This window comes from Mauremys mutica, chromosome 1 (assembly GCF_020497125.1).
Source record: "Mauremys mutica isolate MM-2020 ecotype Southern chromosome 1, ASM2049712v1, whole genome shotgun sequence".
Lineage (NCBI taxonomy): Eukaryota > Metazoa > Chordata > Testudines > Geoemydidae > Mauremys > Mauremys mutica.
Genome location: NC_059072.1, coordinates 217129738 through 217149192, shown reverse-complemented (window position 1 = coordinate 217149192; position 19455 = coordinate 217129738). Strand labels below are relative to the sequence as shown.

General features: G+C 37.5%; 1 protein-coding gene across 27 annotated transcripts in view; it reads right to left on the bottom strand.

Moving 5' to 3' along the window:
• The window catches only part of DMD (dystrophin), a 2044659-nt gene that overhangs the window by 55374 nt on the left and 1969830 nt on the right, over positions 1-19455 (bottom strand). For all 27 annotated transcript variants that reach the window (XM_044996713.1, XM_044997415.1, XM_045002732.1 and 24 more), the window contains 4 exons: positions 16260-16334; positions 9229-9430; positions 4323-4408; positions 1568-1725 (listed from right to left, as the gene is read on the bottom strand). In XM_044996713.1, coding sequence (XP_044852648.1) covers positions 1568-1725; positions 4323-4408; positions 9229-9430; positions 16260-16334 — 521 coding nt within the window. The remainder of the gene's footprint in view (positions 1-1567; positions 1726-4322; positions 4409-9228; positions 9431-16259; positions 16335-19455) is intronic.

Sequence of the window (19455 nt, the reverse complement as noted above, 5' to 3'; positions counted from 1 at the left end):
ACTATTCATTGAAAAGCACTTGCTGTAGATTGCCACACAATTTAACTTGAGCAACATGTAAAAACGCCTGCAGACAGTAAGAAGAGAGATAAGAAAGGGCAGATGAGGTCACCCACTCATTTGTTGTTACATAGACGATGCACAGACGAGCACAGCAGAACATGCATTTCGTCTTCTCTGCTATAATCTACTCTAATCTTCTTCTTACTTCCTTTTATCATTCCTAATGCGTTTTAACCTTTTGATATAGGAAACTGGAAATGTTTAGGTATGCATCCTTCTGTTGGCAGGAGTAAAGGATAAATATCCCACTTTCCTCCCAAAATTAGAAGTGTGTTTTAAGTTTTATCGGTTGTGAATTTGAGAAAAGAATCTGGACTGCACTGTGCATTCTTCAATATAGAGCACAGCAGCGGTCACAGAATTGCTAAAAGGAGAGCAGCATTATCCTTTCAAACAGTGAAACTAGCCAAAAGCCTGCTCTCTGAAACAATACTAATGCTGACTCTTCACAGTTCATTCATTTGATCGATTCTTACCTCTCTACTGGAGACCTCTGTTTTTCATTGTTATTTATACACTCTATATATGGGGTAGGGCAGGGAGTGTCAATTATTTTTTGGCAAGCTCCATATTTCTTGGTCGAGGTACAATCAAGGTCCAGACGCCAGAGACAATAAAAAACAACAACAACAACAACGAGTAAATAAAAAGATTTTGGGATCCATTCAAAAGTGCCTGGTGGTCCAGATTTGGCCCATGGTCTGGCCATTGACTACCCCTGGGGTAGGGTATGTATGTCTACACTACAAGTGCTACTACAGTGGCACAGCTGAAGCTACACTGCTATAGTGTTCTAGTGTAGACACTTGCTACAGCAATGGAAGGGTATTTTCCATCGCTGTAGTAAATCCTCCCACTTGAGAGGCAGTAGCAGAAGAATTCTCATGTTGACTCAGCTGCCTCTACAGTCGTGGGTTAGATCAATCTAATTACATCACACAGAGTGAGAAATTTTCTACAGCCCTGAACAATGTCCCGAGATTGACCTAAATTTTAGGTATAGATCAGGCCTTACAATAACTCTTGTTCTTCATGACAGCTGTGATCTATAGCTGATTTCTTATAACAAAAAGGAATGCGTGCTGGCAGTAGGGATGGGAAAAGTAATTCACATAAAATAAAAAACTTTCACATGACTCAGTTATAACATGGTTAGATCCTTTCCACACTACCCCTTTTAGCTATGTAGTAACCAGTTCAGGATAACCACACTGAAATGGATTTCCCCCTGACATTTCTATATTTGTATTGTAGACATACCCCAAGAAGAAACAACCTATTCCAAATGCCTTGCCAAGTAAACAGATTAGCAAACTAACACGAAATTTCTTTAAGCAATCCCTGGAATTCAATCCTTTCTCCCTCATTTCTGTTCCTCCTCCTCAAGGGATTTTACTTATCCTCTTCTCAGTGACAGAAACATAAATAGGGTGGAATTAAATAAAAATCAAAACAATAATAGGAAAAAAAAACATTAGAAAACAAAAACCACGCAAACGCTTACAAACTGGAAGCAGCTCCTAACACTAGGTTCAATGTTACTGCCACCAAACGATGCAACTTCGCCCAGCTGTCGTGGGATCTGGATGGAGTCATGTAGGAGAAGGCCCAGTCGGCGCTGGTCACAGAATCCAGTGGAACTTGCTACCTGCTTGAATAGATCTAGAGGGACGAAAATGAAGCAAAAAGAGTTTTAGGGATAGAACATTTCAACCGGGACTACAGAAGTATTACAGAAACGCAATTATTTTCAGAGGCTCAAAAGTGTGGTGCCATTATGGGAGTGACTATATTTCAATGGGCCTCCATTTGGCTATCTTCTCTGTTTATTAACCAGTTAAATAAGTAGCCTGGTGCTAATGTCTGACTAGATCACGGGCTTCTATCTGTCAAGGAGGACCATTCTAAAATAACAATCTGACAGCATTTATATAATACTCAGAACCAACACAAGCTATAACTCCATAACACAGTTACCTAGACTGCAACCATAACACATGTATACAGGGTCTCTGATCCACAAAATCTTTTAAACATTAATGTACATATAGTCTGAACAGCTTTAAACATACAGCCCAGAGGACCTGATTCTGTTTCACATCATGAGTTGCTTTGAAAAACAAAAAAATTCCCTAACTTTGATATTTCATAATATAATGAACTCAAGATGATTTTTTAAATGAAAGAGAAACATTACACTGTTACAGAGCCCCACCACCAGTTGGGAATGTTAATATCATATTAAGTTTTAGTTTTTGAAGTGAAAGCCCTGTTTTATTATAGAAACACTATCAAAAAAGAATCCTTACCGGACTGAATCATCATCCTACCATAAGCACAATTTAATTTGCTGGGAATTAGTTATACTACAAATACTTTGAGGAGGTTTTAAAGTTTGTAATAACAAGAAAAATCAAGTTAGGATCAACTGAAATATTTATTTGGTACTACTCCAGTTGATAATTCATGACCTGAATAAATTCAGCTTATTTTTCAAAGAGTAAAAAATGTCACTAGTGTAGTAATAATATGCTTTCACGGCTGTGGCCTCCTTAATATTTCATCCCACACTGGGGGTGAAATTATACAGGAATGTCAATATCATTGATAAGTTTCCTAGCATAGCTTTTATAAATGATTTTTTTCTTTTTGGTTCCTTTTAATTAGAAGAGTATAAGAATATAATTCTTCTCATATCTGGCCTCAGAATATATTATTTCAAGACAAATCCTGCCTTCACCTCCCTGGCCCTGGAGACTTTCCCAGGCAGCACAACCAATACTGTTCTGCTGCACAAGTGGTTGGCAAATTCCCTGTGCAGAACTCAACTCTACAGGGACTTCCAGAGCATATCAGCGAGCAGGAATGAGAAAAGTCAAAAGATCAGCTGCTATGATGCTTCTGTCCTCTCCACTCACCACAACAAGGAGAGCCATTAGGACAGTAGGAGCTACTGCAGCATCAGGTAGTGGAAATGGAGCAATGGTGGAACAAGTCCACAGCCCCAAGGAGAAGATTCCTTTCTTCTCACCTCCAACTGCACATCCTTTCATTTCCCTCTTATTAAAGCATCTACAATGCTTAAAGGAAGATTACACTTTACAATCAATCAGATGCATCCTTTTTTGGAGAGACAGTATTCAGCATTCGCAGGGGAATAAATTAATCTTAATAGATATTTCCTATCTCTAACTTTTATAATCCTAACAGTGTACCACTTTTCTGGGAAACAGCTAAAAATCAAAGTTTTGACATTTTGTTTTAAATGTTTTAATTTGACTCAATTTTACAAAATCTTTTAAATGTTGCAGTGAAGGGGGAGGTTCGTTCAATATATTTCCATATTCCTGTGTTTAAAAAAATGTAAACATTTTCAAAATCTTGATTTTCAAAAAGATGCTGGATTAAGAATACATCTTGAGTCAAATCCTAAAGTTCTTGGTCAAGCTCCAACCCTGTAAACGCCTACATCTGAGTATTACCATTGAACTCATCGGGGTACCCATGTGCATAAAGTTACTCACATGAGTCAAGTGTCCGGGCCTCACTTTATACTCATTCATTATTCATGTAAAACTTGCATTGGCTTCAAACTGATTTTTTCCAGATAAGGATTTTGGGATTTGGTCCATTGAAAATATGCAGAACTTTGATTTTTAAATTACACTCTCACTCTCTCTCTCTCTCTCTCTCTCACACACACAATGAAAAAAAAATTTGCAAAAAAGCTTTTCATGAATATGGCACATCTTTATTGTTCACCCAGGGATAGCAACTGTGGCTGCATATAATTTTTTCAAGTATGATTCCGTTGCAACTGTAGACACCAGACTTAAGATACAGCATGTTGAATAAAATACAGTAACACAAATTGCTCTAAATATAATTTTTCCTGAAACATTTGTTTTTGTACTTTGTCATTTTGTCATTTAGATCCTGTCTACATGGGTCAGGGAAAAAAGTTTTAATTCCTTTCTATGTCAAATCATATTAAACCCTACTTCTTCCTAATATGTTGTCATTGATTTTTTTCTGGCCAGTGTAGAAAGAACTTTAATCTATTATGTGAAGTAGGGGGAAATCTACACTGGACAAGTCACTTAAAAATACAGTGTAGAGAACTATCCTTCACTGAAGGATTAGAAGACCTAACAGGACTTTTCTGTCCCGAATTTTTGTGTTTCCATGATATATAGGAAAAAAATAAAAATAAAATAAATTAAAATGAAATAAAATATAAATTAAGACACCTGACTTACATCTGTACTTATCTTCCAAATGTGCTTTACACAGGGAAACTACACCAGTTTTAAAAGATAAGACACGGATCCTTCCTGTTCGACCCCTGTTGATGATGATAAGAAAAACAAACATTGATTGATAATATAATCCACATATTTGAGGTCTTATTTAGGAGAGTAATGCAACTTTTAAAATTAAACACAATCTTAGCCACCAATCTTAACCACCAATCATTGCTGGAGGTTTTTAAGAATAGGTTGGACAAATACATGTCAGGGATGCTCTACGTTTACTTAGTCCTGCCTCAGCACAGAGGGCTAGACTAGATGACTTCTTAAGGTCCGTTATAGCACTACATTTCTATGATTCTGTACTACTTCATAAAACTTAATTCTTGTGTAACTTATACATGACCTGTTGAATACACTGGTTTAACAGTGTTCATCAACAGCTCCAAGATAAGTAACTGGTTGCTGTTCCATAGTTAATGCTATGTTTTGCACTTAAATCAGGGATTCAACCACTCTGGCATGAATGCAATGGCGGTGTATCTCCCCACAATTACAACACTTACTGAGTCTGAACATTCACATGTACATAACCTTTAATTAGTTTGAGAGTTCATATTAATTTAAAAATGGGCCCTGTAAAAAATGTAACACCCTGGGCCAGTCTATTTTTCTAGTCCAAATGATCTTAATTACCAAATAATGCACTCTTCAAATTTCCCATATAGACTGAAAGTCACCACATCTGAAGACATTTGGTTATTTTTCATTTTTATTATTTATAACTGAAAGTGCTTCAGCAAGGGCTGACAAATAAATGTTCTTATACAGAAAATTCCACAAAGAATTGCCCTCTTTTAAAATGGCTGCCATTTCCTTTTGTGATCAATGGAAGTGAAGCTAAAAGTGCTTTTAGTAAACACTTCATCTTTTAATAAGGCTACCACCGTCCACAGTTTAAAACGGAAGTGAAGCCAAGATGTTTTCAGGGAAGATGGGGGTCCCAGACAGCATAGGGAGCCCCACTCTTCCCTAAGGGCAGCCTGACTTCATTCCTACTGGGAACACTGGGAGGTGGTGAACATTTTGAAACATGTCTTCGCTTAGTGTCAGCACTAGCCTCAACTCATTAGTGACACCAAAGATGTAACATTCAAACACCCTCCACTCACTTTAAAGAGTGTATGGGCCCCACCCCAGTCCGTATGTGGTCTCTAGTCATCCTCCTTTCCCTTATCCACTTGTGCTCTGCAGCCTCTCTATATCTACAACATCCTCCATGACTGTGTGCCACGCAACATCACTGCTTGAAATCCTACTTCAGAACTCAGTTTTATTTCAATTTACTTTCAATGGGAGACTTTCACACTAAATAATATTCCAGATAATATCCCAATTTTGATATATTTAAACAAAACAACCTTGCTCCCCAAACAAATGATCAGAATGTGTACAATACAATAAGCATATGTCTAACAACTCCTTGAGGCAGAGATCTATCAATAATTTTCGGTCTGTGTCACTTTCACTATTGTCACTGAAAATAAGAACAATATTAATGCATGCAATTATAAAAGGCACCCCACGCTGTGCTGCACAGCATACGATCTTAATACTGTCAAGATCAGCAGAAGAGCCATTTACATGCATTGCCCCAATTCTGCTATCATAGAAGTGTAATACCTTAGTAAAAAAAAAAAAAAAAACTCCACTGAAATGAAGAGAGACACTACAGATTTACAGTGGTGTAACAGATCAGAACTTGGATACCTCACCACATCCCATTTTAATTTTTAAAAATATTATTTTCCTATTCATAAATCAGCATCTGTTATTCACTTATGTCAGTTCAACATTCTGTTCTTATTCTTTTCTTCTTTGCACTTCCTCCCCTTCCTCAAATCCTTTCCAAATTCATTATCCTTTGTGCCTTCAGAAACCCATGCAGATGAATACCAGCCTAATGCAAATTATACAGGAGAGGCATGTAGCATGATGATTTTCCTGTAAGGTATATTAAATAGGAACTTACATGAAGCATGAGTTGGTTCAGTTAGCTACACCCTCCTCCCTGCCTCCCAAATCAAACAGATAATTTAGCATGTAACTGCAAATGAGTATGAATATCTGATCAATTAAAACAAATGTGAAACATATTGAATAGCAAGACTGCATGCCAAATTGGACCAGTCACTGTTCCAGTTATCAATACCTTTACAAACAACAGTTGGGAAGCATAATAAATGTAAATTATTAGTTTTTTTGTTTTATTTTGTTTTTAAATGCCACAGAATCTCTAATAGGAGAATGAATTCAAGAAAATCATTGAGGGCTTTGTCTATTTGCCCTATCAGTACATACATCTGACCCTTGGCTCTTCTTTCTGTGCTCATCCAGGATAACACAAACACAAAACTTCAGTAAAAGGCCATGCACTTGCCTTATCCCTGGGTCCCTACAATGTTCCCTCCAGTCCTGTAGCATCCATTTCCTCAGTATTCCTTCCCTCAATGGCGCAAACTATAATTTACAATGTAGTAGGTTTCAATGAAATTAATAAACATGATGAGACTGTATTTAGCAAGACAGAGTCTTGAGGAGAAGCAAGCAGGAGGATTTGACACTAAGGGGGGGAGGGGGAGGTAGATAGGTAGGGATAGGATCCAGAGTGACCTAGACAAATTGGAGGATTAGGCCAAAAAAATCTGATGAGGTTCAACAAGGACAAGTGCAGAGTTCTTCACTTAGGACAGAAGAATCCCATTCACTGTTACAGGCTGGGGACTGACTGGCTAAGTGGCAGTTCTGCAGAAAAGGACCTGGAGATTATAGTGGACGAGAAGCTGCATACGAGTAAACAGTGTGCCCTCATTGACAAGAATGCTAACGGCATACTGGGCTGCACTAGTAGGAGTGCTAGCAGTAGATCGAGGGAAGTGATTATTCCCCTCTATTTGGCACTGGTGAGGCCACATCTGGAGTATTAAGTCCAGTTTTGGGCCCCCAACTACAGAAAGGATGTGGACAAATTGGAGAGAGTACAACAGTGGACAACGAAAATGATTAGGGGGTTGGGACACATGATTTACGAGGGAGGCTGAGGGAACTGGGCTTATTTAGTCTGAAGAAGAGATGAGCGAGAGGGGATTTGACAGCACCCTTCAACTACCTGAAGGGGGGTTCCAAAGAGGATGGAGGTAGGCTGTTCTCTGTGGTGGCAGATGACAGAATAAGGAGCAAAGGTCTCAAGTTGTAGTGGGGGAGGTGTAGGTTGGATATTAGGAAAAACTTTTTCACTAGGAGGGTGGTGAAGCACTGGAATGGGTTACCTAGGGAGATAGTGGAATCTCCATCCTCAGAAGTTTTTAAGGTCAGGCTTGATAAAGCCCTGGCTGGGATGATTTAGTTGGGGTTGGTCCTGCTTTGAGCGGGAGGCTGGACTAGATGACCTCCTGAGGTGTCTTCCAACCCTAATCTTCTGTGATTTTATTGCCCCAGCCTAAACACCTAACATTTTTTGATTGTGAAGAATTGTAATTTGTATTCAGATTTTATTCATATTTGGGTCTAAATACAAACTGGATATTTGTTTTCTGAAAACTGAAGTCGATTTTTAAAAAAAATAACCTAAATATTAAATATAGGCCTGTTCTCTATTGCCTGTGAACAAAGCAAAAAATCTAGTGTCATCACAATACATAATATAACATGGCAGAATGACTATCCACATTAACTGTATGGCTGTTGTGGATTAAGTCAGAATAGGAAGTCCTCCATTTATAGAATCACGCTGGTTGGGAGACATCTGCAATTTCTGATCCAGAAATCAATAAGGTATAATTACATTGATTAAAACTTGATGAAAGAAACACTCTTGGGGCATGGAAGTATTCCCATGCTATGGATATTTATTTTAACTTAATGAAAAATGTTGATGAAATTAAAAGCACACTCTCTCATCTACACAGGTTTATTTTGCCACATGACATGTGAGTGTGTGTCTGACTTTAAGGATACCTAATAGATACTTCTAGTCTTAAGTAAGCAAGTCAGGGGTTGGACTGCCAAATTTTCTCACAGAATTTGCAGAGCTGTTTATTATTATAAATCCAGCAATAATCCAAAACTAGGCTGCTTTATTTAATTATTGGGTAATTTAGGAGTTGTCTGAGAGCTAGGAGGCAGCTGATTAAAACAGCAGATTGAATGGATTTTCTGTAAGACTATCTAAGTAAATCTACCCTATCTTCTGTAAATTCATGAGTGTGGACTCAGCATATCTAAATTCCACTTTGAAGTGGTCTTTGTTTGCTAAAACTGAATTTTAGGAGCAACATTACTAACCTACGAACATTCACTCAGATCTGTTGACTATTAGAAGTCACAAGCATATTGCGCCACAGGTGGCCCCCCTTCCAGCATCTATCAAAGATTACATACTAAAAGCTATAGAAAATGTGTCACCGTGAATAGGCTTAACTGTTGGAAGCGTAGACAAGCATGAGCACACATATAATGAAGATTATGCTGTTGCTTTTTGATAATACTCTTAACTGGTAAAGATAAAGGTGTATTAACAAGGAAATTCAAAAGTGCCTTGCAGAGTCATAACTTAATGATGGGATGGAGTTCTGAAAAATGACCCTTACATACACGGACCATTTTAAAGGAGAATGTTCTGTTTTCCAGCTCTATCACTTCTTAGCTTAATAAAACAATTTAGGACTCCAACCCTAACTCAGGGTTGTATTGATTGAGCTAAGTGCAACCAGTAAGCCATTATTTTTATTAAATGTGCACTATGAACACCGCCTTCCAGCTCCGAGCCACTCATTTTGTAACCAGGAAGACAGCTCATTATCCCCAACAGTCATTAAAGCCTTTAGTACAGTATACTCAGACTACTCGCACATACGTGTCATAGACATTCAACAGCCAGTTGAGGCACATGTCCACACAGAGCGGGACGTTGACCAGGTTATTGTGCTCTTGTTCCAGTCGATCATAAATGGTGGTCAAGCAGTTAATGATCTGAAGGATATCCATCGACTGGTCATTCTGTTTGAGGTTGTGCTGGTCCAAGGCATCACATGCGGCAGACAGACTCAGTAGATCCACTGTTTAAAATAAGATATTAATATAACTACAACAAAAAACACTCAGTCATTTCAAGTATTAACCACCCCCCCCCGACAACAATATATTTTGATTACAATTTTCTTAAGCTTTCATCCCTTCCCCAACCCCTTGTCTGAAAATAACCTTTTATGCCTCAATCCTGCAGATTCTTAGACATGCATTAGGCCAGTGGTTCTCAACATATTTACCATTGTGGGCTGCATATGCACCTCTCTATGTGGCCCCATCCACACTATATTATATATATATATATATATATATATACACACACACACACACACACTCACTATCTGTATGGCCCTGCGGATGTCCCATGGGCCACAGCTGTGTGCTGACTAGTCCACAGGTTGAGAACCACTGCATTAAGGCTTTGCAGGACGAGGCCTTAGACCAGGGGTAGGCAACCTATGGCATGTGTGCTGAAGGCAGCACATGAGCTGATTTTCAGTGGCACTCACACTGCCCAGGTCCTGGCCACTGGGCTGGGGGGCTCTGCATTTTAATTTAATTTTAAATGAAGCTTCTTAAACATTTTAAAAACCTTATTTACTTTACATACAACAATAGTTTAGTTATATATTATAGACTTATAGAAAGAGACCTTCTAAAAACATTAAAATGTATTACTGGCACACAAAACCTTAAATTAGAGTGAATAAATGAAGACTCGGCACACCACTTCAGAAATGTTGCTAACCCCTGCCTTAGACTGTAAATTGTATAAGTCAGACAATAGTTTCATATTGTCTGTAAAAGATCTACCATACTATTGGATGCTATATAAATAAAATGTCTTCAAAGCATATTAAACATGAAATCATGTAATTTAATTTATATTCCTGTTGACAGTATTTGATTAAAAACATATTGAACATGATGTCATTTTAGAACATGCCAACTTTAATGAGGTTTTCCATCTATTTCCATCACAGCATTACTTTTGGCAAATAAAATACCACTTACTAAAGATGATGGGAGAAATTTCAGGGGGCCATATTCCACCGGAATATGCGGTTCTATCAAAGTGACTTTTTGTGTCAATTTTTCTTTGTATTCTATATAACAATGTAATACAAAATACGTCAAAACCAAAATGAAACAATTTTGCAAAATGAAGTGTTTCAATCAATCTGAAACACTTTTTTCCCCAGAATTTTTCTTTTTGGAGAGCTTTGAAAATTTTGTGTTTTGTTCCGATACAAAATGAAGCGAAAATTCAAAATCCTTCAATAAATGGAACTTCTATTCTTTACACAGTTCTACTTATTACCCTTAATCTCTAAATGCACCTCTCACTAAGATAAAAAGCAGTTCAGTATCAATTGACTGAGGGAAGTATTTTGCTTCTAAGCTTTGAAGGATAACAATTGAGTGTTATGAGAGATGATTTTTAAAATGAAATGGGGATCATACAAGAAAGCAAGATATTGAGGGCTATCTATATTTGCACTCACTGCTATAATGTCTCAGCACCTCACAAATATTAATGAATTTATCCCCACACCACCTCCATGAAATGTGGAAGTATTGTTTTGCCTACTTCACAGATAAGGAAGCAAATCAGACAGACAGAAGGCCAAATTCTGCCCTCTTACTCACATTGAGTTGATTTCAATGGGATAATCACAGAGTATGGTATAACTCAATGTGATTAAAGGTGGAAGAATCTTGCCCTAAGTGAAGGTCATATAGGAATTAGGTGACAGAACTGGGAACTGAACCAAGATCTCCCAAGTTCCAGGTAAGTGCCCTAACCACAAGACCATGCTGCCTCTCTTTAAAATAAAGATTTTTAATGAGCTTTGACAAGCAACAATACTTTACAATTTAACAGATTTTAAACAGTGAAGCAATAGCTTAATGTCAAATTGGCCAAATTCACTTCTGGTGCAACTAAAAATTCCATCAAGGATGAATCTGGCTCTTTGTGTCCTAACAGGACACTAGTTTAGCACTCCAGACTTAGCCACTGAATAATTTGCAAGGGGTTATACAATATGGATGGGATTTTCAGCAGTACCTATGGAATTTCAGAATACAAATCTCATTGAAAAAATCAAAGGAACTTGTGCTCCTAAATCCCTTAAGGACATCTGAAAATCTTAGCCTACCTGCCTAATATACCCAAATCCTAAAGCAAATAAAGTGTGTATATAATGATATATACATGTCTCTACTGTTATACTAAAAGATTTAGCTTACAGAGCAAATACATTTCATTTTTTGAAATTAGATTTTTCTTTAAATATAAAGCATCTTTATTTTGGAGATTGTATTTCATTTACTGACATTTAAAAAATGTAACTATCCTAAGATGTGTGTCTTGTTCAACAACAGCCTATTTATCACCCCATCTCTAAGGGTCATAGGAAGATGCTTTTCTCTAATAACAATTTATTAGCCAAATTGGGAATGCAGCACTGCCTTCACAACACCTTTAACTTTAGCTTTAGGCTGAATGCTCAGTTCCTCTGTGACAACGAATCAATGGTAATTAAGTGAACCCCTCAAGCATCTGGGTGGCAGCTTAATTATACATGTGACTACAGATACACATGGGTCATTCTATTTTGTGAAAGCTTTTAACACTAATAAGTGGCAGCATCTTAATATCCTTTAACTGTGCTCTTTATTTATCAAACCTTCGGTCTTGTCTTGAAGTCAATGATATATGGGTGTCTAATAACACATGGCGGGGGAGGTGACACCAGACTCTGCTGTAGGACAACTTCTACTCCTCCTGGACTTCTCCCCACAAACGCATCAGGAGCTTAGTGGGAAAAGTACTGGGGGTCCATTTTTCCTCAGAGATTTAATACTCAGACTCCTCCCAAAATATGGACTCATATGCATGATCATATCCTGAGACGTAACCCCCATAACGTGGCTTAATGCAGTCAACTAAATAGATACAAAAGAGTTGTAAATCAGTGTACATGTGTCCACCTGGGGGTTTGCACTGGTTTTAACTCAATCAATTAAAACCAAATGTTGCACACTGTGTAGTTTCTGTAGGCTGAGCTCATTGCACACACTCTGGTTTTCCAGTTTTCACAAAAAATCAAATGGGTCCTGCCCACTGATGCCTAGAATATTCCCTGAAGTTTTGTAATTTTTTGGATGCAGTGTTCAAAAGCCATTGTGTTACATCTTAACAGACAAATAGAGAATTTCCATCAAGTTGAGTGTAAGGTTCGGCCAATTATTTTAGATAAACTGGCACAGTTTGTGCATTGACCAGCCTCTAGGATGTTTGTATCCCAGCCATGGTAAACAATACTTTGGATTTTAAAGAGAGAGACAGAAGAGGGAGTTTGTGCTTAAGGCCAACTCACATTCTCCATCAAAGACATGGGCAAGGGGGACCCATCCTGTAAAATGGCACTCATAATCTGATCTGAAGCTCGGGAAAATCTAAGGCCAATGCACGAGAGGCAAGTTTTAGGGAGAAAGTTGACAACTATCTAGTAAGTAAAAGATACTCAGTAGTAATCACATACTGAAATTGAAGGAAACTAAATATGGCTGGTAATTAAAATCATACAGGGATCTCTCAGAATGCAAGGTCACCCCATGAGTAAACCTGATGTTCTCTGTTGATATGTAGGTGATCCTTTAATTTAGTTAGTATATACAGAGCAAAAGAAGATAATTGGTAAAGAAACTGCCGCATATTTCTCTTTCGTTGAATCTCCAGGAGAAGTTTGTAAAGCAAAGTGAATTTTATTGACATCATAATGTTCAGATGTGGATTGCACTTAAAGAGGATACATTTTTAAAGCAATTTTGTACACAAGGAAATTAACATGCTTTGATGTGATTATCAAAGGGGAATGTACATTTAAAAGCAATGGTGAAATGGTTATATCTAGCATGTACATAATATGCTGTAATGCTGGGAGGCTGGTGCCACATCTGAGAATATTTCAGGGTAATACCATGTGCAAACATTTCTCAGCACATGAATTTATTTGTGCAGGATCACCATTTTTTCTGCATTTCTCTTTTTAGCCTTAATATACCTTTACATCCATATTTTATTTTATATTATATATAAATAAAAAAAACTATACTAAACTCATTCTTACACTTAGTTTTCCAAAATCCTGTAAAGGCACAAAACATAAACAGTATAAGTATAGTTGATTATTTAAAAGCATTTTTATTTTTGACATTTAGAAACAGGATAAATCTCCAGCTCTCAAGGCCTTCTATGAGGTAAATATAACCTGACTAGGAAATAAAAACAAACCTCAAAAGACAAAAATGTCTTGTATTTTACAGATTTGGTGGATTTACAGAAAATGAAAACAATCCAAGACTTCTCTCCTTCCCCGCCAAGTTTTAAAGATGAAGGAAAAAGGAAGGAGATGAAAGCAATTACTTCAATTGGAAATTTGAACTCTCTTGTTTATGTCTTGATGCCTTGAGATCCAAAATAGTGTTCAATTGCTATTAATGCCAAATTAAAAGAAACAGTAAGAAACTCAATAATAACTTCGCTGCATAATTAAATTGGGTTCGCAAATGCTGGTGAAATTGTAAGATAAGAATATTTAATGATGGTGTCTTTGTTCTTTGCAGGAATATTGCTTCTCAAATAGTGAGTACAAACAGTTATCCAGACTCCTCAAACAACTCTCTATGGATACAAGCATGAAGAATGTGCTTAGGTATTTAGTGTAGGTGCCACTGCATGTTTGTTAAAACATCTGGATCTCAGAAAATCTTCACTTGCCCTCAAGTAAACACTTATATAAAGACAAACTGTACCATAAACTTGTTAAGACAGTATGAGAAAGAAGGAATTGTGTGCCAGTATAAACATAATCATATAGCAGGGCAGTTCTTAAATGTTTATCAAAGAAACAGCTGTCCTGCAATAGCTAGTCTAACAAATTGAGAATTTTTAAAAAATGTGGAAGCAGCAGCACAATATGAGATTAATCCAGCATCGAGTTTTCTTTATTATTTTGAATGGACAGAAGATAAACACAAGAAAAAGCTTTTATAAACACTGGGAATGAAATCCCGATCCAATTGAAATCAGTAGGAGTGATGCTATTGACATCAATGGACTCAGGTTCTCACCCAGATAGTTAACATTTCTGAAGTCTAAGAACCTATTTCTGATCACACTTAACAGAGTTACACAGATGTGGAATTAGGTAAACATGATCCAAATCTGGCCCAAAGTATTTTATGTTCCATATGTTCAGGCACAAAAGTGTCTGTTACACTTATATATTCAAGCTGTCTGCTGAGAACCATGTAATTCATAAACAGTTTCTTGATGTGAATTTCCCATGGGAAATCAACACTTTATTCTGACCCTGTACCATTCTATTTATTCTACAGACCTTTCTAGACTCCTGTTTGTAATGGAAAAGCCCAATAATGTTTAGTTCTTATCCCCCTCTTGAAACTCTCTATAAAATGTAGTACTGATGCAAAACATAAACCTTAAAAAGTCTATACTATACAAAGATTAAATAAGTTTGTATAGTTCCAAGTAAGAAGCACAGCAGATTCATGGCTGGACGCAACTTATTGGAACATATTTGTATTTGGTGTTTACATCTTCAGAAGTAGTCTGGCAACTACAAATAGTATATTTTTACTTATTTTAAAAAAAGAAAGAAAAAGATGGGAATGTTATATTGTTGTCTTGCACGTTTTCAGGGGATGAAATGGGGGAGAGGAATTATATTAAGAATGGATATTTATATTTCTAAGAATTTCATAACTAATTCTTTATCACTATATTCATATTGGCAAAAAACATTCCAAATTATACGAGTTTAGAAACATTGTGTGGGCTTGTAGGGATTTGGCAATTCTTCTCCCATCTTTCATTATGCTGCCAGAATTTTCAGTTACTGTTGAAAGTGTTCATTAATGCAGGACTTTCAAGGATTAACTCTGTGCATTAGTGAAACCCCTCACTTTAACTCACCCCCTCCCCCTCAGCCTCATAGTGAATATGCTTAACGATACTGAGGTTTGACACAGTTCCAAAGAGCATGTGAACACAGATCCCAGGCTGAAACAGAAGAGAGGGTAGAAACAGGTCTGCAACTATCCCAGAAATTAAACTCTGTCTACAAGTAAAAGTGAATGAATAAAGTTAAAATATTACACATGACAGTTTCACATGGCATTTAAAATTGTATACTTTGTGTTTGATTGATCTAATAAGGAAACTATGACTACATTATTTAATCCATAATAAAGTAGGTAACTAGCCAATGTGAATACACAGACAAGCATGACACAGAGTATGTGTACACTGCAATCAGAGGTGTGACTGCAGCCCCTGTAGGCATACCCACGTTAGCTTTAATTTAGCTAGCGTGGCTAAAACTAGCAATGAAGATGTGGTGGTGCAGGTTTCAGTGTGGGTTGTACAAGCCTACCTAGGACCCTGGGATCACACTCATGTTTAAGATTAATGCCAGTATAGAATGATCTAGACATTAATGGAGCTGTAAAGCAGTGGTGAGATGTTCTCAGGCACTATGGTAATGTGGGTGGCAAAAATACCTAAATAAACAGGCTAAGATAGGACACATTTAAAAATTGTTAACTTAGGGTCAGATTTATACTTTTGTCTTAACTTTGTTTGAGGTAGGTTTGAGTGGTACAAAACGCTGGAACATAGTGGCGATGATTTTGGTCCAAAGTGTTCACGCAGTGGACAGACTTTTGTTCATGAGATATTTTCTTTTTCTAAAAGTTGCCAAACAGGTTTGCCCTTTTGGCAGAAGAGACTAGAAGAAAGTCTATAAAGCACAGGCATATACTTACAGCAGAGGGCTTTCTGCAGTCTTCGTAGTTTCATGGCAGTTCTGTAAGCCGAGAATCTGACATTGTTCAGGTCAGCTACAAGGGGAAAGTTAAAGAAAGAATCACTGATTCACCAGAAAAACATATGGATTCAAAGACCAGCTAACAAATCAGGTTAAAAATCTAAATCAAGAAAATACTTGCTGGTTTATGTGTGAAAATTACAGGTGTGTGTGTGGGGGAAAATCTGTTAAAAATTAGTTTTCTAATGCAATAATCAATACGATCAATAATTATCAATACTCATTTAGAAAACAAGTAAAACAGTCATTTAACAGAGTATTGTCTTGCTCTGGGCGCAATATTTTGAATTCCATGGCCCCTAAAACATCATAATCAAAAATGGCATTTCATGTTATTGTAAAGATACCATATCTTCTCAGGTTATGACCAATTTAAGAGAGTTAAGAATCTTTAACTCCTCCCTCTCTGCTTAATATATGCCCTGTTAGGGCAGCTGAAAGAGATTCCTGCACAGATAAAACTGATAGGCTACTGCTAGGCTCTGCACAGGGGACCTAAGCAACAGGATACAATCCAGTTTTGTAATGTACTGAAGTTAGTTTCACTTAGTGCTGTGTTTAATGAAGTGTAGGCCATGCTCCAAGATCCAAAAGATTCTGTACAAGTCTACTCCTCCTTTGATTTATCCAGAGAGGTAGCTTTTCAGGTGCTCTTTTGAAGTTGTAATGAGCTGACTGGCTCTTACTAATCAGAGGCAGACAGGAATGAGAGTGGGAAACATATTGTGTAACAAGGCTGTAACAATGCTGTTATTCCAGCTGTATCATTTAAAGATATAGCCTCATGGTTAACAAAACCAAAATATTTGTCATTTCCTACTAAACCTGAACAAAGTTGAAAAACTATTTCTAAAATTAGGACAACACAGATAAAATCTCTGCTTCTTAGCTGGGCTACAGACCAAATCAGTTACAATCATTAGTTAAACCTCTCAGCTACTTGTGATATTGGCAAGGGCTATACAAGGATGATTCAACAGTGACATACAGCTATCTTTGGGGTGAAGCACAATAGCTATTTAACAGCACAAGGAAGTTTGGGACAAGAAGTGAATAATACCATGTAAAACTAAAACCAAAGGGGCAATATTAAGCAGACAGAATACAATTACCAAATTGGAAGAAACCTGTGTTAATACCCTTACTCTTAGGAAAATTGCCATGGAATTATTAATGATCAGATGATAGTCTTCCGATTCATTTCCTATATACCTATCACCAGCGGCAGTGTAACAGACCATTGTGAAATGGAAACAGCAATATAGACTGAAGGATAGAAACCCTTTCTACCTAATCCTGGCTCTGATCCAATTTGCTGTGTGGTCTTGGATAAATCACTTAATTTCTCAAATCCAACATTTTAATTACAGAAGCTTGAGATCTGGACAGAGCCATAACAAGGGCAAGGCGAGTGAGGCACTTGCCTCAGGTGCACAAAGCCAAGGGGCACAGAAAGCAGCGGAGGGGGGAAAAAAAAAGAAGAAAAAAAAGCCGTGATTGGTGGCGCTTCGGCGGCAGCTCTACCGCGGCCACTTCATTCATTCTTTGGCAGCAATTCGGCATCAGGCCCTTCCCTCCGAGAGGGACTGAGGGACCCACCGCTGAATTGCCGCCGAAGAGCCGGCCCCGGGGGAGGGAGCAATTTTATAGTCTTGCCTCAGGTGCAAAAATACCTAGTTACGGCTCTGAATCTGGATGCAAATATGTGCACACTATGTGACTGTGATGGCGAGCAAAGGTATTTAACAAGTTAACTGCAGCTGCAATCCCGGTAAATCCATCAGCTAACCTAAGTGTGCTACAGCACTCACATTCTTTGTGCAGGCAAAAAGGGCCTACTCTTTTTCAAGATGATGTCCTCAATCTCAATTTCCCCACAGAGACATCATGAGGCCTAATAAGTTAATGTTGGTAAAGTGCTTTGAAGGTGTAAACTGATACATACGTGCAAAGAGTTACTCCCAAAGTGGAATCTCAGGTCTATATATCCATCCAGCTAATCCATTTTAGAATGCTACATATGTTTGAGTACCAAAGGGGATATCCCAACTACATAATATATTTTCAGTAAGCTATTTTGTGAGAGTATTTTGAGTTTTGCTTATTTGATAGATGGTATCTAACTTCTATTTAGGTATGTAAAATGCTCTACCCAAAGCATCTTGCCTTGTAGAGGAAGTTGGCAGCTTTCATCATTGTGTATTTGCTGATTTCCTTCTCTCTACACAATTCCGTGCACCTTTCTAATGGCACCTCTCTAATGTATTGTTCCTGCCAACTCTAACTCACTATAATACTGACAGGTCCATAAACCTTAATGTAGTTTGGAATAAACTGTGTATTTAAACAAAGTAACTTAATCTGTCTTGAAGGCAAATTAATAATTTACTCCTTTGCTACGGTACTGAGACTTCAATTTCACTTTGTACACTAGTTAGAAGGCTGCACTTCTATTTTGAAAAAAAAATCTTGTAATTTTAGGACAAGAAGGGGCAAATGTTCTTTGTTAGAAGTAACATGGCGAAGAGTGAGTAGTGTGGAGGGTGACAAAAACAAGGCTTTGGCTAGCATTTGACCAGAGGACTAAGCAGTCAATAAATGCCAGTTGCACGGGATGATGAAGTTTCTCTGCTTCTGATTTACATTTTATATACACATTGCAGTCCTACTGCTGAGGAGTCTATGAATTCATCTGTGTTTTCCATCCATTTTTCTGCAAACACAATACAGACTGTATTTCCATTCACCACAAGAGATGCTGCTTGCTGAGCATCTGAACCTACAAAGCATAAAATACAGAAATGGAATACAAGTGGTGGTGGTGCAGGGAGAAGCTGTAAACTCCGAAAGGAAGTTAGCTGAACTGGAAAGAACAGTAGTTATTTTGTATTGATATATCAATGTATGGTGCTGTGAAACCTTGTAAACCTATTGCTCTGATCTTAACATATCACCTCTATCGCCTCTATTCTCTTAGTGGAGGGTTATTTAGAAATTAAGGAATAACTGATTTTTCAATTCGCTGGCAGTTCCAAAAAACAAGGGGAAATGGATTTGAGTTGAACCAAAAATTTCAAAATATTTAGGTGAACTGAAAAAGTTGACAACAAATTGTTTTTAGTCACCTGAAATGT